The 17,063-nt window shown below is 33.9% G+C and overlaps 3 protein-coding genes across 3 annotated transcripts; 2 read left to right on the top strand and 1 right to left on the bottom strand.

The window, feature by feature from the left end:
* Positions 1 to 2,296: 2,296 nt before the first annotated feature.
* On the top strand, positions 2,297 to 2,910 carry thrsp (thyroid hormone responsive). The gene has a single exon (XM_051128644.1). It carries the CDS (start codon positions 2,383 to 2,385, stop codon positions 2,797 to 2,799), a length of 417 nt encoding a protein of 138 aa, XP_050984601.1. The 5' UTR covers positions 2,297 to 2,382; the 3' UTR covers positions 2,800 to 2,910.
* Positions 2,911 to 3,033: 123 nt separating this feature from the next.
* ndufc2 (NADH:ubiquinone oxidoreductase subunit C2) lies at positions 3,034 to 5,582 on the bottom strand. Its single transcript, XM_051128645.1, has 3 exons — positions 5,332 to 5,582; positions 4,624 to 4,767; positions 3,034 to 4,462 (listed from the first exon to the last, which is right to left on the bottom strand). The coding sequence occupies exons 1-3, from the start codon at positions 5,468 to 5,470 to the stop codon at positions 4,413 to 4,415; spliced, it is 333 nt and encodes a 110-aa protein (XP_050984602.1). The 5' UTR covers positions 5,471 to 5,582; the 3' UTR covers positions 3,034 to 4,412.
* A 2,112-nt stretch (positions 5,583 to 7,694) lies between these two features.
* On the top strand, positions 7,695 to 16,340 carry rab30 (RAB30, member RAS oncogene family). Its single transcript, XM_051128642.1, has 5 exons — positions 7,695 to 7,847; positions 9,162 to 9,260; positions 9,389 to 9,472; positions 10,900 to 11,083; positions 13,148 to 16,340. The coding sequence occupies exons 2-5, from the start codon at positions 9,174 to 9,176 to the stop codon at positions 13,396 to 13,398; spliced, it is 606 nt and encodes a 201-aa protein (XP_050984599.1). The 5' UTR covers positions 7,695 to 7,847; positions 9,162 to 9,173; the 3' UTR covers positions 13,399 to 16,340.
* The last annotated feature ends 723 nt before the right edge of the window (positions 16,341 to 17,063 follow it).

A 17,063-nucleotide genomic window follows, 5' to 3' on the forward strand; every position in this document is an offset into this window, starting at 1 on the left:
AATTACCAACATTTAATTGTTATCTACTGCAATTGTATTGCTCACTCAGCTCTTTAGCCTCGACTCTATCACATTATAGTATTATTGTTATGGTTTTTTATTGTTGTTATTTTGGGGAAAAAAGAAGAAGAGAAAAAAGAAATATGAAAACTCTGGTCTACAGCACTATGTTGAGAACGCAAGAGATGGATCCTACTAACTACATCAATGACAGACTGCCATCTTGAGGTAAGTATGATTATTACTGTGCCTCAAAAGGAAGTCTTTAGGAATAATTCACTCAAATATTAAATTTGTCATAATTGACACATTTTTTTTTTCAAACACTCTTAAACATGTTTCATAATCTCACTAATTTAATATGTCCATTAACAACGTCCAACAGTGTACACACTTTTTTTCTGAAACCTATAAAAATTCCCAACACAATGCCATCTCCACAACATCTCAGATCATGTATTATGTATAATAGCATTCTGTGATGGAAATGATGGAGACTGAACATTTGAACATTTTTGGAACAAAAAAGTCTTTTTGCTAATTTTACAGCTTAAATTTTATATATTCTAAGTACACAAAAGAATAATATTTTCACATATTTGCATCATTTACGGCTTGGAAATGATAGATAAAAATATCCTGCTCATGTTATGTTTACCTTCATACTTTTTGTTTTCTTTACACTTCACATGTGTCATATTTTATCTAAAACTCTTCACTGCACTGCTGACTTTCAAACTTCTTTTTTAAATATTAAATTATTTTCACCTCATGGCCCCTAGTCATTCTGTTGTATGCAGCAAGAACAGCGTTACAATATAATAAATATTACATAAAATATTACATATTTTATTTGGAATCATGCTAAACAATTGGGTAAACTTAACTCTTAGAAATAAACTTTAACTTGCAATGCCAAAAGTCTGATTAAAGAGTTATCATAACCCCATTTTATGTTTCTAGAAATGATGAAATCTGAAGATTTATTTCATCACAGGCATTGTGCAAACAGTCTGACTTCCAAATATTTCCAAATATGAGTGATTTCGTACAGTCTGGTTGCATCTGTACATGTGCAATCACAGTTCAGAGCCAATCCAAACAGACCTGACCATGAATGTCATTGCACTCTAATTGATTAGAAATATACTTGTAGATTATATTCATATTTCCATTTATAGCTTTTGAATGCTGTAGAATCCTAGACAAAGCATGCACATTCAATGCAACATTGGTGCTTGCAACCTCTTTAGTTATCAGCTGATACCTTGTTCATGTATGACACAGTGTTGATACAGTTACTTGAAGAGATCTTGTCTGATTTAATAAATAAATCCCTTGTTAAAAACAATTAGAATACACTGCAATTTTGTGCTATATTTCTACCTATATTTGTTTTAATGTATTTAAGTGCAGTGATGTTACTTTAGATTTTACCATTAATTTTCAAGTTACCATTTTGTCAGTGTACTTTTAAAATAAATACTTATTTGCACTTAATTGCATGTTATTTATAATTAAATTAAGATTAATTTACAATTAAACTACAAGTCTTTTAAAAGTGCTTTTTGACCCACTGAAGCAGGACTTAAGTACATAATTAAATTTTATATTTATTTTTTATTATCGCTAAAAGATTGTGAAAGTGTACTGCCCAATGTACTGACAAGCATCAAATAAACTTCAATGTAATTTCTAATAAAACTGGTATGCTATATTTTAAATGTATTTACAATTATTCTTATTTATTTATAACACATTTGTTATGATGACATTGTAATCTGATACATTTAAAATGTAAGCAATTTAAATGTGATACCAAATTACACTTTACAGTTGTACTTTAAAGTAAAACCTTTAATTGGATATTATTACAAAATGCACTTTTTAAAAGAATGCACTTTTTACATGTGTGTTAAGAACAGTCATGAAAGTGTGCTCACTTTAAGTCTTTTTATTTATACTTATATTATCTGCAAGTAGAGTTTTTTTTTGTTATTGTTGTTTTAAATATACTTTTTAGACGTGAAGTACACTACAAGTGCACATTTAATAATACAATTATTATTAATACACTTCTTTTTCACAAGGAATGGTCTGATGTAAACCTGAGGTCAGTGTCCCTCAATAAACTGCTCGGTCTCAGCATGGCAGCCAGAATGTCACGCTGTGAAGAAATAAGGGTTGTTTTAGCTCAAGGGGGTGCTTTAACTGAACTCAACCACTAGCAGATCATGCGACTATGTTGCATAACTGTTCCATGTGGCCCCTGTCAGACACGCTATAAAAAGAGCCTCTTTCTTCAGATTTTGCACTGCATCCAGGCCCCGGCTGCTACACCATCTAATCAAGAGACGCCCTCAGCCTGAAACCCGAGCAACCATGCAGTCTGCCGATGCCAAGCTCAGCCGAAGCTCCCTGCTGCTGGCCCTGAGGCGCTACAGTACAGCAGTGCACAATATGGAACAGACCATTCTGCTTCCCAGTCTCCTCAGAGATGTGCCGTACGATGACGGTTCGGACTGTGAGACCGCCGACAACAACATGGACCTGTATGAGTACTACCTTCTGCTAAAAGCCATCAAGAACGCAGTGGAAAGCGGCCTCATCCCACATGACGACGCCAAGGACAAGAGTCACGCCGCCCTGAACAAAGGCCTGGAGCCCCTGCTGGAAGCCGAACCCGAGGCACTTTTCCATTTCCATCTACGAGGCCTGTTCACAGTCATGGCAACGCTTACGAAGAAGTCCCAGAACTTGACTGAAAAATACTTAGACATCGTCGGGATCAGCCGTTAAGATTCAGCACATAATGTGGAAGAATCCATCTTGGGTGATTGCAATTACCTGGAAAGCTGTTTACATCCTTGCCACTATTTATGTGACATGCAATAAAAATATTAAAAATAATTTTGTACTATAATTTTATTTAAAGGGATTTCTTCGATATTTAAAATAATTTAATGTTTTGCATCTATTGCATTTGCCTTGTAATATTAGTTTACATTCTTTGTAGAGACTGTTAGTAAACAATTGTACAATGCATATCTATATTTTAAAAGACAAACTGCTTTCCTCAAATATTAGAGGTTGCCGTGTAAGTTATGTGATTTGCTTTTTAATGAACACGATTTTGTACATTACATACATAAGATAACTGAAACACTTTAAAGACCTTCACTTGATGTAACTGTACATAATTTCCATATCATACATTGTAAAAGGAATTCACATATGAAACTGTCAGTCAAAATAACAAGAACATATGCTAATGAAAACATGGAGATGCAACAAATTAAAGCCAATAAAAAGACTTTTCATGTAATATGGCCAAATTACTGTACGGTATGTACACCAGTGTTACTTTAGTATTATTTATAACATATAGTTTTACTAACATTTTGAATTAGCTTTTATTCTTATGTTTTCATTTTAGTAACTTTGTTCAGCTTTTGCCATTATTAACACTATTTTTTAAAATTAGACTTTTTATTTCAGTTTTAGTTATATTAGTTAGTTGCCAAAGTAACATTTCTAGTTTGAGTTTATCTGTCTACCATTATTTTATTTTAGCTTTATTTCAATTAACAAAAATGTAAAAAAAAAAAAACCTGCCATACACACAGAATGTACCTTGACATAAAGTCCTGTAATAATATTGGTTAAATTGCTCCTTTTACTGTAATAAGTCACTTTTTAATTGTGAATTTAGGACAAATGAGAAGTGGATGAAACCATCCAAAGTAAATCCATCCAAAAGCATCTGAATCTGTTGCAAAACTCCTGGGATTGCTCATTATTGCATGAGACAGGCTATCGGTACAACATCCATGCCAAAGTCTAGCTGAAATCATTTGTGACATGAAAGCACAGACTCAAATGCCATGCTGTTCAGTGCTGTCACAATAATTTGTACAGTCATTTTAAAGATTCTGATGGTCTTGTTGATGCTGTCCTTGCAACATGCTTTCTGACATTATGCCAAACACTTTAAAGGACATCAAATGCATAATCAGTATCCTACATAATCACACGTTCAAGACTAAACTCAAATCGTGAAAGAAGCAGTTCTTACAAAAATGAACATACTGTCATTCTAAACTGCGTATCTTTCACAGAATACAAATTATTTAATACATTTTGGAGAGTTTGTTGCATATTTTGAGGGTGAGTAAATAGTGATCTTTTGTTGACTATCCATACACTTAAAATAATCTGGTACTGTAAAAACTGATTGTGCATCGGAAAAAAACATTAAAAACACATAAAAAAAAAAAAAAGTTTTTTCAAACATTTTAATGACATTGAGAACACAACTTTATAAATCAATATAAGAGTATTTTTAACAGTTAAGTCTGTTCAACCAGATTTGCAACTATAGTCTTCACATTCCTTGTGACAACTACATCCTTTCAACGGATTGGATGAAATGGCTCCACGATTTCAGCAAATGTCTTCCGTTCTGGTTTGAGAAAGTAAAATAAAAAAATTTAAGGATTGCAAGTACTGTGGCAACATACACAATAATTAAAATATCTAAAACAAACAAATAAACAAACAAACAAAAAAACATCAGGACTTAAATTAACACACTAATGCAGCAGTGTTTCCATGTGCTGTTACCTTTCTCTGGAAATTCATTAGGATGAAGTCGGATGTACTCATTCATGTCCCTGTCCAATGTGGCATATTTATAATTCTCATACTTTGTGAGATGATAACCAATGAACCATCCAACAGTTATGAACAGCGCTTGGCGGTGAACACCTGTAAGAAAAAAAAAACAAAAAACAGCAGAATTTAAATGTACGTTTCCAATGGCTGTTTGCATGCTTTCTGTTTTAGAGTACAATTTATGTTTTCATTTTCATTCAGGTGCATTAAATTTGTTGATGTTTTTGAACAATGAAATTTACACCAATGTATTTAAACTGGCATGACTGTTGCACTAATTTTAATGGCGTTTTGACATTTTAACTGGTCAGGTGCAAATATAGTGCTAATATGCAAGCGATATGCAGTCAGTAGCAATATCATTAGCTTAAGTAATAAGTAGTGCAATAGCAATTCCACTGACATGGGTATTAAAAAGGCTAGTAACCATGTAAATAAAAATGTATATGAATGTGGGATTCATTAAGCACCATATATATAATCAAAATTAACACCATTACTGTACCATGTTGCTAGCCACCACAGATGATTTGTATATGGGTCGCAATTAAACTCAACCAGGAACACATTAATTTGTTACTATTATGCAATTAAAATACAGTGTGTTGATGTTACAGCTATAATTTGTTATTTGCATTGGTGTAGATGTGTTCTCACCAGCTTTGAGCGCAGGCCTGCGGTTTAAACTGTTGTGTAGCATCGCGGTCGCCCAGCCTAACAGCCCGAACCACACCGAATTTCTGTTGACGATCCCCGGAGGAGGCAAAACTTTCGCTTCGTCAGGCAGAAGCCCCATTTTGCCAAATAGTAGGCTCTTCTAAAGTCAGAACCCTTTTGACACTTAACTTTCCATATCACCTCCTAGAGGAAATCAAGGGCAATGTTTAGGCGGAAATGAAAACCGGTCCGGTGAGAAACACATGGCGGACTTACAAGTGTTCCGGAGAGAGTAACTATCGCAATGCTACCCTGTTAGCATTTAAAACTTTGGTTTGTCTATCCATAAAATATATTTCAGATAGTTACAATTGTAATTCAACTAGTCATGATCATAATTTGACTAGTCAGAATGATATTTAAAGATACCTGCAATTATAATTGCACTAGAAAAAAATCTGATTAGAGATATCTCTAAATACTTTATGACTAGTCAAAACTCCGTTTAAGATATCTGTAATTACGTCATAGATATCTTCAGTAGATGCGTCACATATACGTAAAGGTAATTAGAGCTATCTCTAATTCAGTTTCGACTATTATATTTTAAGATATCTGAATCGTACCTGCTTCTAGTCGAATCTGCTGTTGTGTGACGTGAGATTAAATTTACTCAGCCTCTCCTCTGTCTAATGCTTAGCACTAACTGCTAACAACAGTAGTTTGCTTTTGTTGTCACGGAGAGAAAAGCTACTGGATAAAATACTTAAGGGGTTTTTAAATAATATGTGGATGCATTCATATGATAAAAGGTCTCCTGCATGCATGTATGTAGCGCTGTGTGAATTTAAATCATGCCGCAAAATGGACAAGCTGGAATGTAATGTTCAATAAAGAGAACCGCAAACTGCTCGTCTGAATTTATTACATATTTGGAAAAGACGTGAAGAACAATGGAAGTGTACACAAAAAAAAAAAATGGAAAAAAGGGATTACAGGCTAATAAAACTTTAAAATGTACTGATGATATTGATTGTGTGTAGACTGGGTGTTCTCTGCATACCTTATGTCACTTTTACAAATGCACCAGCTACATTTTTATTTTGAATTACTTCGGTATAAGACAGTTTAAAATGAACCAAAGATGCAGGAAGATGCATTTGTAGATATCCGAAACTATTTCCCAATGGAAGTCAATGGAACAATATGAGTAGTCATAATAGCATTGTAGATATCTCGAATGACTAGTCAAAATAACATTGTAGATATCTTTAATTCCAATTATGACGAGCCAACATTGGAGAATATCTGGAATAGGAATTTTGACTAGTCAAAACTGAATTATGACTAGTACAGCAAAGGGTATTTAATGCCAAACGGCTTGCCATTGTGTATCAGTTTATGGGTTAAACTAAATGTGAAAATCGCTTTTTAAGGACCTTTTCTTATTTTCTGCAAGTCTTTTGGAGAACTAACGTTACACTCCTCTTTTTGTAATTCAACCACACAGTAAAAATTATATGCTTTCTGGCCAAAATATATTTTAAATATATGCTAAATGCATGTTGTAATAACTGAAGCTTAATAAAATATATTTTTGAAATTGGAAATATATTTAGTTTCAACTTTAATATAATTTCAAAATGTATTTCAGGGGCAAGAAAAATGTGTTTCCAATTTTGCAGTAGTCTACATTTAGGATGGAACTAGAGATCAGAACCAGATTTATATTGATGTTATAATGTTTATTTCTTTTTATAGGCCTATATTATAATGAATCAGAATCAGAAAGAGCTTTGCCAAGTATGCTTGTTTTAGTGTCACAGAGTTTGCTATGTATGATATGTTTTGTAATGTTTAAAAATAAAAGTATGTTCTTTGCTGATTTTTATTTAAATGTGTTATATTTTCACACGTTTAGAGAACAAATAAAGTTTTTCTTCAAATGTGACCTGGGTGAATGTATTTTCATGGACTGAAAAAATATGGAGAGCAAATATATATATAAATATATATTTTCAAAAATAAAATCAAATTGGTTGAAAATATATTTACTTTATTTAACTATATTTATTTATAACTATACTAGCAAATAACTACTTAAATAGTAGCATAACTATTTTAGCAAAAAAAAGGTATTTTTTGTAACTATATTTAAAAATACTTTTATTTATTTATTTATTTACTGCCGTATGATATGCAAGTACAAAGAGAGGGATTTTAATTGTTAATTTATGTTTTTCTGTTTTGCCATTTCCACTGTTTAAAGTTGAACTACAAATCCCATAATGCAGCGGCGATGTTTTCCGGACTCGGCTTCCACTGGGGAAGCAGCATGACGTCATTGTCAAAAAACCGAGGAAACTCTGCGATCATTGTGCAACACTGGAACCGAAAATCTGCCGAGGTTGCTGTTGGCGTTGCACGATTGCTATCATCGCTTAGATTAAAAGCCTGAAGAAAAGACTGAATGCATTCGGAATAATAGAAGCAGTGGGGTGAATCCCCTGTGTTTGGTAAGTGTAAAGATGATTTAATGTGACCTTTAATGTGTAGAGCATCCTGCTAGCTAATGGACAGCACTGTGCCTGCTGGTTTTATTTCATCATAAAATAAAATGTGCAGTTTTCACTGTTTATAAAGGGTCTAAATATAAAGGAAATGAATTAGGCCACATCTATGTCTTTTGTTCGGCTCAGAGATATTGCATATCAGATTTCAGTTTTCTGTTTAGAGATATTGCATATCAGATATTTTCATCCATACCAAGTAGGGATCAATAAAGTATATGTTTTCTGTTCTGCTATTTAATATCCTTATTTTTCCCCCCATAAAGCACAAATTACAGTCATAATGTTTAATATATAAGGAACAGTTTAGTTATATTTCTGTTTGCAACATGTTGTTTCCTGGATGACAATTAAATACTTTTAGATGGTTTGTTATTCATTATGTGAGAGTGAAAGTTGTGCTCATGCTGTTGCAATATGTGGTAATGTGAAGGTTAACCATCATAAAAAGTTTATTAAACAATGCAAATGAAAGTCTATAAAAATGAATGTGACAGAGTATATTTGCAGTGGTGAATAGTACTAATCAAATTAATATATTATTATTTCTGTTTTATAGATGCATTTTGTTTAAAAATATGTTTTTTGCAGTGGAGATGACATGGTTGTATAATGTTGGCATCTTTATTCATGCAGCTAATTAAGAAAACTTTTTATTGAGTCAAAAATGTATTTTTATATGAAGTCTGTTTATGCTCAACTTACAATGTTCAGTTGTATTTCTTTTAAATTGTATATGCTTACGTCCACCGCCATTCTTAATTAGCTGTTGAAAGTGTGTTTGCGTGTATGCATGTGTGTTGACAGGCCTCTGGGAGTTGTTCTTTATTCCTTGTGTTTTTATTGCGGTCCTCTCAGCATCCTGCCATAGGCCTTGGCAACAGCAGCATTCGAGCACATGCATAGCAGCTTCTCCTATAGCAACACTTCAGAAACAAACACTGCTAATGTGTGTAGTAAAATACAGAGGCACTGTTGATCTAATAAATTAAAGAATGGCCAGCAAAAAATGGTCCCTAGAGACATCAGGCGTAGTTTATTCCCTCTTTTGTTCTCAGTAATACATCACTGGTGTCATTGAAATGTTTGTTCTGTAAGGGCTGCTGCAGCTCTTTTACTTCAAACAGTGTTTTATCAGAGGGATGTTGCTCAGCCATGTGTAGTTTGCATTGCAGTTCTTAACACCCACATATTATCCGCCTGTCTTTCTGTCTGCCTGTCTCTCTCTTTCGCTCTCTCTCTTCATTCATGTTTCCACAGCTGAGCGTGAGCATGGAGGATTATGACTACTTATTCAAAATTGTGCTGATAGGAAATGCAGGAGTAGGCAAAACCTGCCTTGTTCGACGCTTCACTCAGGTGTGTGAAATAACTCATTGCATTACCTGTAATGCAAAAACATTAGAGGTTTGCAGTGTGTCATTGACAATAGAATTTACAGTCCCTGATAATAATCATTTTAATAATAATCGTCTTGTGCTTTCTAGGGGCTGTTCCCTCCTGGACAAGGTGCCACCATTGGAGTTGATTTCATGATCAAAACTGTGGAAATAAAAGGAGTGAAAGTGAAGGTGCGTAGGCCTCTTTAGTTTTTGAATCTTTTGGTTATGTTCTTGATTACTTTTTGTCATGCATTGTGATGTGTCCTTGGGTTTGCAGAAGGGTACAGGTGATTACAGGTAAGTAAGTAAATAAAAAAATTTAGTTATTATGATGTCTTTTTTATTTACATAGACCCAACCCAACAACATTTCACTATATAATATTTATTTATCGTTTTATTTTATTTATTTATTAATTCATTCTTTCATTGACAAGACTAATGGCACATTTTGGAAGTGACACAAGGAGGATTTGTTATCCATTATTTATATGACAAGACTGGGTTTTTTTTTTTTTAAGTGACACAAGGAGAATTCTTAACATGGCCAAATGAAACCAAGTAATTAAAAAAAAAAGACTGTAGGATTTAAATATACAGTTGAGGTCAAAAGTTTACATACTCTTTGCAGAATCTGCAAAATGCACGTTATTTTTTTTTAGTACCGACTTGAATAAAATATTTAATTTCATAGAAGTCCACAAGAGAAAATAACAGTTGAATTTATACAAATGGCCCTGTTCAAAAGCTTACATACACTTGATTCTTAATACTGTGTTGTCACCTGAATGATCCACAGCTGTGTTTTTTTTTTTTTTTTTTTTTTTGTAATTGAGCCCCTGGCTCTTAATGCATCGTTTTTCCTTCTGGAGCATCAGTGAGCATTTGAACTTTCTATGATAGTTGCATATGAGTCCCTCAGTTGTTCTCAATGTGAAAAGATGGATCTCAAAATCATATAGCCATTTTAAAGCACTTCGAGCAGTTTAACTGTGTGGGACAAACAAGGGACACATAAACAACTATCACTAAACAAAAAACACAGCTGTGGATCATTCAGGTAACAACACAGTATTAAGTTTCAAGTGTATGTACATTTTTGAACTGGGTAATTTTTATAAATTATAATATTACGTTAAGAAATAATGTAAAATATTAGTATAAAACAAATAAAACAAAATATTTACAAACATTATAAACACTGCAAATATGTTTTAGTTCCCTTCACTCCACAACAAATCCCTTAAATTGAACTGTATTCAGAACAGTACAGGATGTGTCACTTTGGAATATTATTTGCAGCATGCTTCAGATGAGTAGGAAAATGCTACTTATATTCTGGATAATACATGGTATGTATTTTTATTTATTTTTATTTTTTTTAAAGAAGAAATGTGACTAATCTCGGCTTTGAAATGTAGCATGCAACAGTTTAGACCACTGAAACGCTGACTGATTTAGCCCCTGTATTTGTGTCTGTGCACCTCTGGGCATTTTTCCGCATTTAAGTGCACTTCAATGCTAATGAAATAGACTGAAAGCTGTCATTTGTGTTGGGTTCTGCTAGAAGTGCTAAGTGACTTCATTCACTGATTATTTGATCCGACAACCTCACAGCTCCAGATCTGGGACACGGCCGGGCAGGAGCGGTTCCGCTCAATTACCCAGAGTTACTACCGCAGTGCCAACGCTCTCATTCTCACCTACGACATCACCTGTGAAGATTCCTTCCGGTGCCTTCCTGAGTGGCTGAGGGAGATTGAGCAGTATGCCAACAACCAAGTAGTGACAATCTTAGTAGGTGAGTAGTCAAGTTTAAATAGGTTAAGTTTTCTAATTGTAGAACAGTTTATTTGTCTTTTAGCTGTTCATTTTAGCTACAGTATATAGAGTGATGATATAAATTTCAAAATCAATGACATTGTCCTCTATCGGTAAAGGTCATGTTTCCTTAAAATGTCAGATTAACTGCACTACACAATAGACCACAGGCTATGTGGTAATTTTAGTAACAGTTGTTCAGTACAGGAGCACAGTACAGTAAGCTTAATGCTTATTGATGCATTAAGCTTAATAACTTAATATATAGCTAGGGCTGTCACTAAAGATTATTTTGGTAATCAAGTAATCGGTCAGTTATTTTGACAATTAATCGAGTAATCTGATAATTGTGATATTTTTTCTGTGGTAATAAAAATAGATCTAAGTGAACAACAGACTTTAAAATTACAATATAAATACATATATAATAGCAAGAGGCAAAAAATTATTAGTTCAAATAAAGTATCAAAAGCAAGTAATCATATGGCTTTATTGAACAAAACTGTTAAAAAACATAATATAAACAACAGAACTAATGTACATTGCGCATTATAGCAAACGACTGCAGTGGGCGCCAATGGCCTGACGATTGTTTTTACACATTACTGCGTGACCTAATCGTTGATTAATACTGGCTAAACAATATTTAATTCAAATATCTACTTAATCTTTGAAATTGGACCATTTCTTTGACAGAAATGCTTCAGCTACTGTAATTTCTTGAATATGTGGACATCAAAACGTGTAACTCTGACAGCATGTACTAACTACATGCGACGTGACAAGATTCCAGCGAGAAGCAATTTGGGTGTCCACACCACATGTGACGCGACACCACAATGTGACAGTTATCACAGCCATTCAGAAGGTTTATGATTCATAAATATTAAACCTTTTCAACATTATTAAATTTACATGCTGAGTGACTGATACTGTCTTAGTTATGGAATACACTTGTTAGTTCACATTGAGCTCACAGTTTTAATGTAAACTTTCTGTTGTTGCTTTCGGTATGGCTATAAAGGTCACACAAAATGATATTCAAACTCACATTAGACACATTCAACTTTGAATAAAGCATATAATCCATACCTGTAATTTACACTGTCATTGGTTTGTATGTTGTTGTTCCAGCCGCGACATTGCGGAAATATTAACCATTTCTAAAATAGAAATTCCGTGTGTCGTCGTCACTGCTAGTTAGGACAAAAACTCAGATTAACATGGCAAAGATACCTTTTACCGCGTGTCACGGCGTCGCGTCACGTGTAGTTAGGACACGGTGTGAGAGTTTGAGGTTTTATATTAGAATCATGATGAACTGTCAGCATTCTGAGAAAGATATTGATGTATTCGCCTGTGTTTACATGGGTTTATAAATTATTTACCTTACAAACCTGATGAACGGCACACGTTGCATTCCCACATTAACTTTTTAATAAACCCAAACTCAGTAATAAGCAGAGATGCAGTTTGACACGCTCTGCACACGTAAATGATAACAGTTTGTGTGGAGCAGCTTTAGTCCAAACGGAACCGCTCTGACATGCATGTACGTAACTTACATGCATGTAAATAATCAAAGTGCAAGTATTGAACCTGCATTGCATACATTTATTTATTTGAATCATAGATTTGTGAATTCACATTAGTATTATGCTTTATTATGATGTTAAATGGATTTAATAGGCCTGTATGCATCCTTGGAAATCAGTGTAATAATGCTTTTCATGGATTCTTGTCCGTGGAATGTGCCACTTCTGGTTTTTTGCCGGTTACTCGACATGGGCAAAATGCACTTGAGGATTTTTAAAATCGAGTAAGCAAAATGAATCGAGGATCTATTTATCTGTCGGACGGTCCCAATGCGCTCTGTAAACAAGTGCAGGAAATTGTCTATCAACATTAGTTTAATATGTTTTTGGAGCTGTTTGTCACTGAACAAACTGACTGGCTTACGTTAGACTATCTGTCTGTCACCAGATATTTAATGTGCTTGTAACCAGAGCATTTGAGCCCTATTCACCGCTGTTGTTGTTCGCAGGGAATAAGATAGACCTGGCCGATAGGCGAGAAGTTCATCGGCAGCGAGCAGAGGAGTTTGCGGAGGCGCAGAGCATGCTTTATCTGGAGACCTCTGCCAAAGAATCGGACAACGTGGAGAAGCTCTTTCTGGATCTGGCCTGCGAACTGATCCGCGAGGCCAAGCAAAACACATTGGACAACAACGACTCCACTCCCATGCCTGGAGAAGGGAAAAACATCAATTACTTGAGTTGCTGCAGCATGAACTAGTAGACTTGGCCACTCTGTCTGGCTGAGGAGGGCAACATGGATTGCATACAAAGTGGTTGTATTGTTGGTAACCACTATGTAGTTGCAGTGGTTACTGTTTTCCACTGTTGTTGAAGTCTAGTTCTTTTACCCTACTTAAATCCCTGGGTATTTTAAAACATTTGGGAAAAAAAACGTGATATTTAGATGATGCTGCTTTTAAAGGTGGGTCCGAAGCTCCTAGATGCTTTTGGCCAGGAACGGCCTTGTTACACAGTAACGCTTGCGGATAGGTCAGACAATGAGATTTTCTACACTTCTCTGCAATGCAACGGTTGGAATTTCCCTGTTGAGTTTAGAGCCAATGTATTGTCAAATTAGAGATTTGAAAAAATGAGAATGCAGGTCTTCATCAGCAGTCTCACCCACTTGAAGGACTAGTTCATCCAAAAATAAGCATTCAGTCATCGTTTACTCACCCTCATGTTGTTCCAAACCCATACAACTGACTTTTTCTGTGGATTACAAAAAAAGATGCTTTGAAGAGTGTTCACGAAGCTCTTTTCCAGCTGAAAGTGAATATTGACCAAAGCAGTCCATATGACTTGCGTATTATATTTCAAGCCTTTTGAAGCCATATGATGCTTATGGGTTTGGAATGAAATGAGGGTGAGTAAATGATGACAGAGTTTTTATTTCAGGGTGAACTGCTCCTTTACTGCTCCATTGCCACAAAATTGGTGTGTTGGTGTGCACATTTATTATTCGCACAAAATGCACTTCTTGATGATCGCTTGCGAGATTGTTTGAGGTTGCTTATGCATGCATTTTTTTAAAAATGAAGAAGTCAGTAATGCAAACAGACAGCCAGCTCCCTTAAATAATCTGTGACAGAAAGATGTGAAGTGAAACCGCCATTTTAATTCCTCATTTATCAGGTAGTCAGTTTATAAGAATATAAACTCCCCTCACTGCTTGCATGGAAGTTTGGCTGTTAATACTCAATGAAGGCCATGTCATTTTTAAAAGTCATAGCAAAAACCCAATGTGCCTCTGCCATTTGCATCCTGTCGTCATACATTACATAGCACTGGGGGATCTCATGGAGCACATGTTTGGGTCGTATTCCAACCAAAAATATCACTCAAACTGGGTTGATATATTAGTTTGGAAGTTTTAATTTAGTTTTTTTTTTTTTTCAAGGATGATTATCACTAGATTCTCAGTACTGTAATACAGTATTGTAAATGGTATTGTCCAGATCCAATTAGATTTTTAAGTTTTTTTTTTTTTTTTATTATTTTCACAGTACATCACAGTACAATATACTCATAATGTATACATAATGTATACCCTATAATGTATACATACTTTACAGATTTTTTTTTTTGCATTATGTGTGGGAATGAGATTATTATTATTATTATTATGTATACAGCATTACAGTAATAAAAATAGAAAGGGAAAATTAATTAAATAAAGGCAAAATTCATGTTCATCAAATAAGTTTAATTTTCTTATGCAAAAAAGTAATTTCTTTTCTTTTTTAATGTTTTTTTTATTTTTTATTTTAGGTGAAATGCACTGCTGTTCAAAAGTTTGGGGTCAGTATGATTTTCTTTGAAGAAATTAATATTTTTATTAATTAAGGATGCATTAATCAAATATGACAGTTATTTTTAATGGCGAACATTTATCATAAGTGATTTTTACATCAACTAAATGCTATTCTTATGATTTTTTTATTATTATTTATTAAAGAATCCAAAAAAACAGTATCACACTTTTCACAAAAATATTAGGCAGCACAACTGTTTTTAAGATTGATAATACTTAGAAATATTTTGTGAGCACCAAAATTATTGAAATTATTTCTAAAGGGTTATGTGACACTGAAGACTGGGGTAATGGTTGCTAAAAAAATAATTTTGCATCACAGGAATAAATGACAATTTTAAATATATTAGGATATAAAACAGAAATGTTAAATAGTAAAACTATTTCACAATACTAGAGTTTTGAATACATGCAGCCTAGGTGGGATTAAGACACATTTAAAAAACAATTAAAAAAATCTTACTGACCCCAAACATGTGAATGATAGTGTGTGGCGTGTTCTTGACCGATTTCATCATGAGATCATCCGGTCTAGATTTTTCAGATTACAAAGGTTTTTAGTGGCCAGATTCTAGGCATCGTCCTTTCATATCTTTGCACATTATACGCTTAAAAAGTAAATGGGCTCAATATTATAATGCACTGCTTAAAATGCTTATTTCATTCCATATTGATAGTTTCTTTTTCCAAGGATTACTCCAATTCCCATTTGGAGATATTCTGTCCTTTTACACATTTTTATGTGTTATCAGAACTGAAATATACCAGGATGCTTTGTAGTTAATTTAGTCTAGCTTTGGTATTGTAATAACCGTAGCGATGTTCAAAGCTTTTGGCACTCGAGAGGCCGAGAGAACAGTGTGTGTGTAGTTTATGTGTGAGTGAGTATTTCATAGATGTTTCAGTGAGTTCTTGCACAAATGGTCTTTGTGTTCCAATGCATCATTTTGAGAAAAAGATGATGGAGTTGTTTAACGGTGTGATACAGTGTGATTCTGATTTCGGTTGGCCTTTGTCTGTTCTGGAACTGTGTTGTGCATTTTAATGACTTTTAAACAGTTGGAACTTGTACCTCCGACCTTGGCTGTGCTGTAAGGTTGTTTGCACCTGTGTCATTACAATGGAACTGTGAATCTTCTCTTTTATAGACTTTCAGTATTTTACTTGCTGCTACAGAGCTTTTTCCTTTTTTTTAAATTTTTTATTTTAATTTTTTTTATTTTTAACAAAGTTGATGGAATTACAATGGAGGTTTTAGATGCTGTGTGCTTGATAATATTTATGATCATAATTCAGTCATTTTGTTTAGAATCTTTTTTTTTTTTTTTTACACATATAACAAAACATATTCACTAATACACTAAACAATGTTTAACTTGAGGACCAATTGTTTCAGCTTTTTTGGTTGTCCATGCCAATTACTTTGCAGTATAATGCATTTTCCTCATATTTACACATAGCTGCTTATATGATATTAAGCTTTTCTATTAACATTTTATTTTAAAGTGATAACCTTTTCTAGTTTTGTATAAACTGTTTTCTTTCTATGTTACATGACGTGCCATGCACAGTATTTTCTCTGTCAGGTATTTTTGTCTAGCATTGTTTTACAGATATATGCCATATTGTAATGTGTTGCATTGTGTACCAATGGGACTCTAGAATTATTTCTTTTCTCTGTTAAATGCCCTAATTTCCAGTGTAGTATATGTATTACTAAGCGCTTACTTTTTCTGTACGGACAATGTTATTATGACCACTTCATTGTGAAGTACAATATTCATCAAGGAGTAACAGTCTTTTGTCTAGTGAAGATGAAACGCCATTCTTTGAACCAACAAGATCTGTATCCAAAGTAGATAACTGTACATTTATTGTTTTAGTGTGTGCTTTCAATATATAAGTTGTGACGCATTATGTGTAATACATTTATCATAAAAAGACAAACCCCATGACTGCAAATCAGTATTGCGAATAACCAGTTTTCTTTTAGCAATTCTGTTTGTGTAACTTGTTTTAATTCTCAGCATATACTGCAAGTTAATACCTTTCTCCAAATAAACATGGGT

The sequence above is a fragment of the Labeo rohita genome, chromosome 15, assembly GCF_022985175.1.
Source record: "Labeo rohita strain BAU-BD-2019 chromosome 15, IGBB_LRoh.1.0, whole genome shotgun sequence".
In the NCBI taxonomy this organism is placed as follows: Eukaryota; Metazoa; Chordata; class Actinopteri; order Cypriniformes; family Cyprinidae; genus Labeo; species Labeo rohita.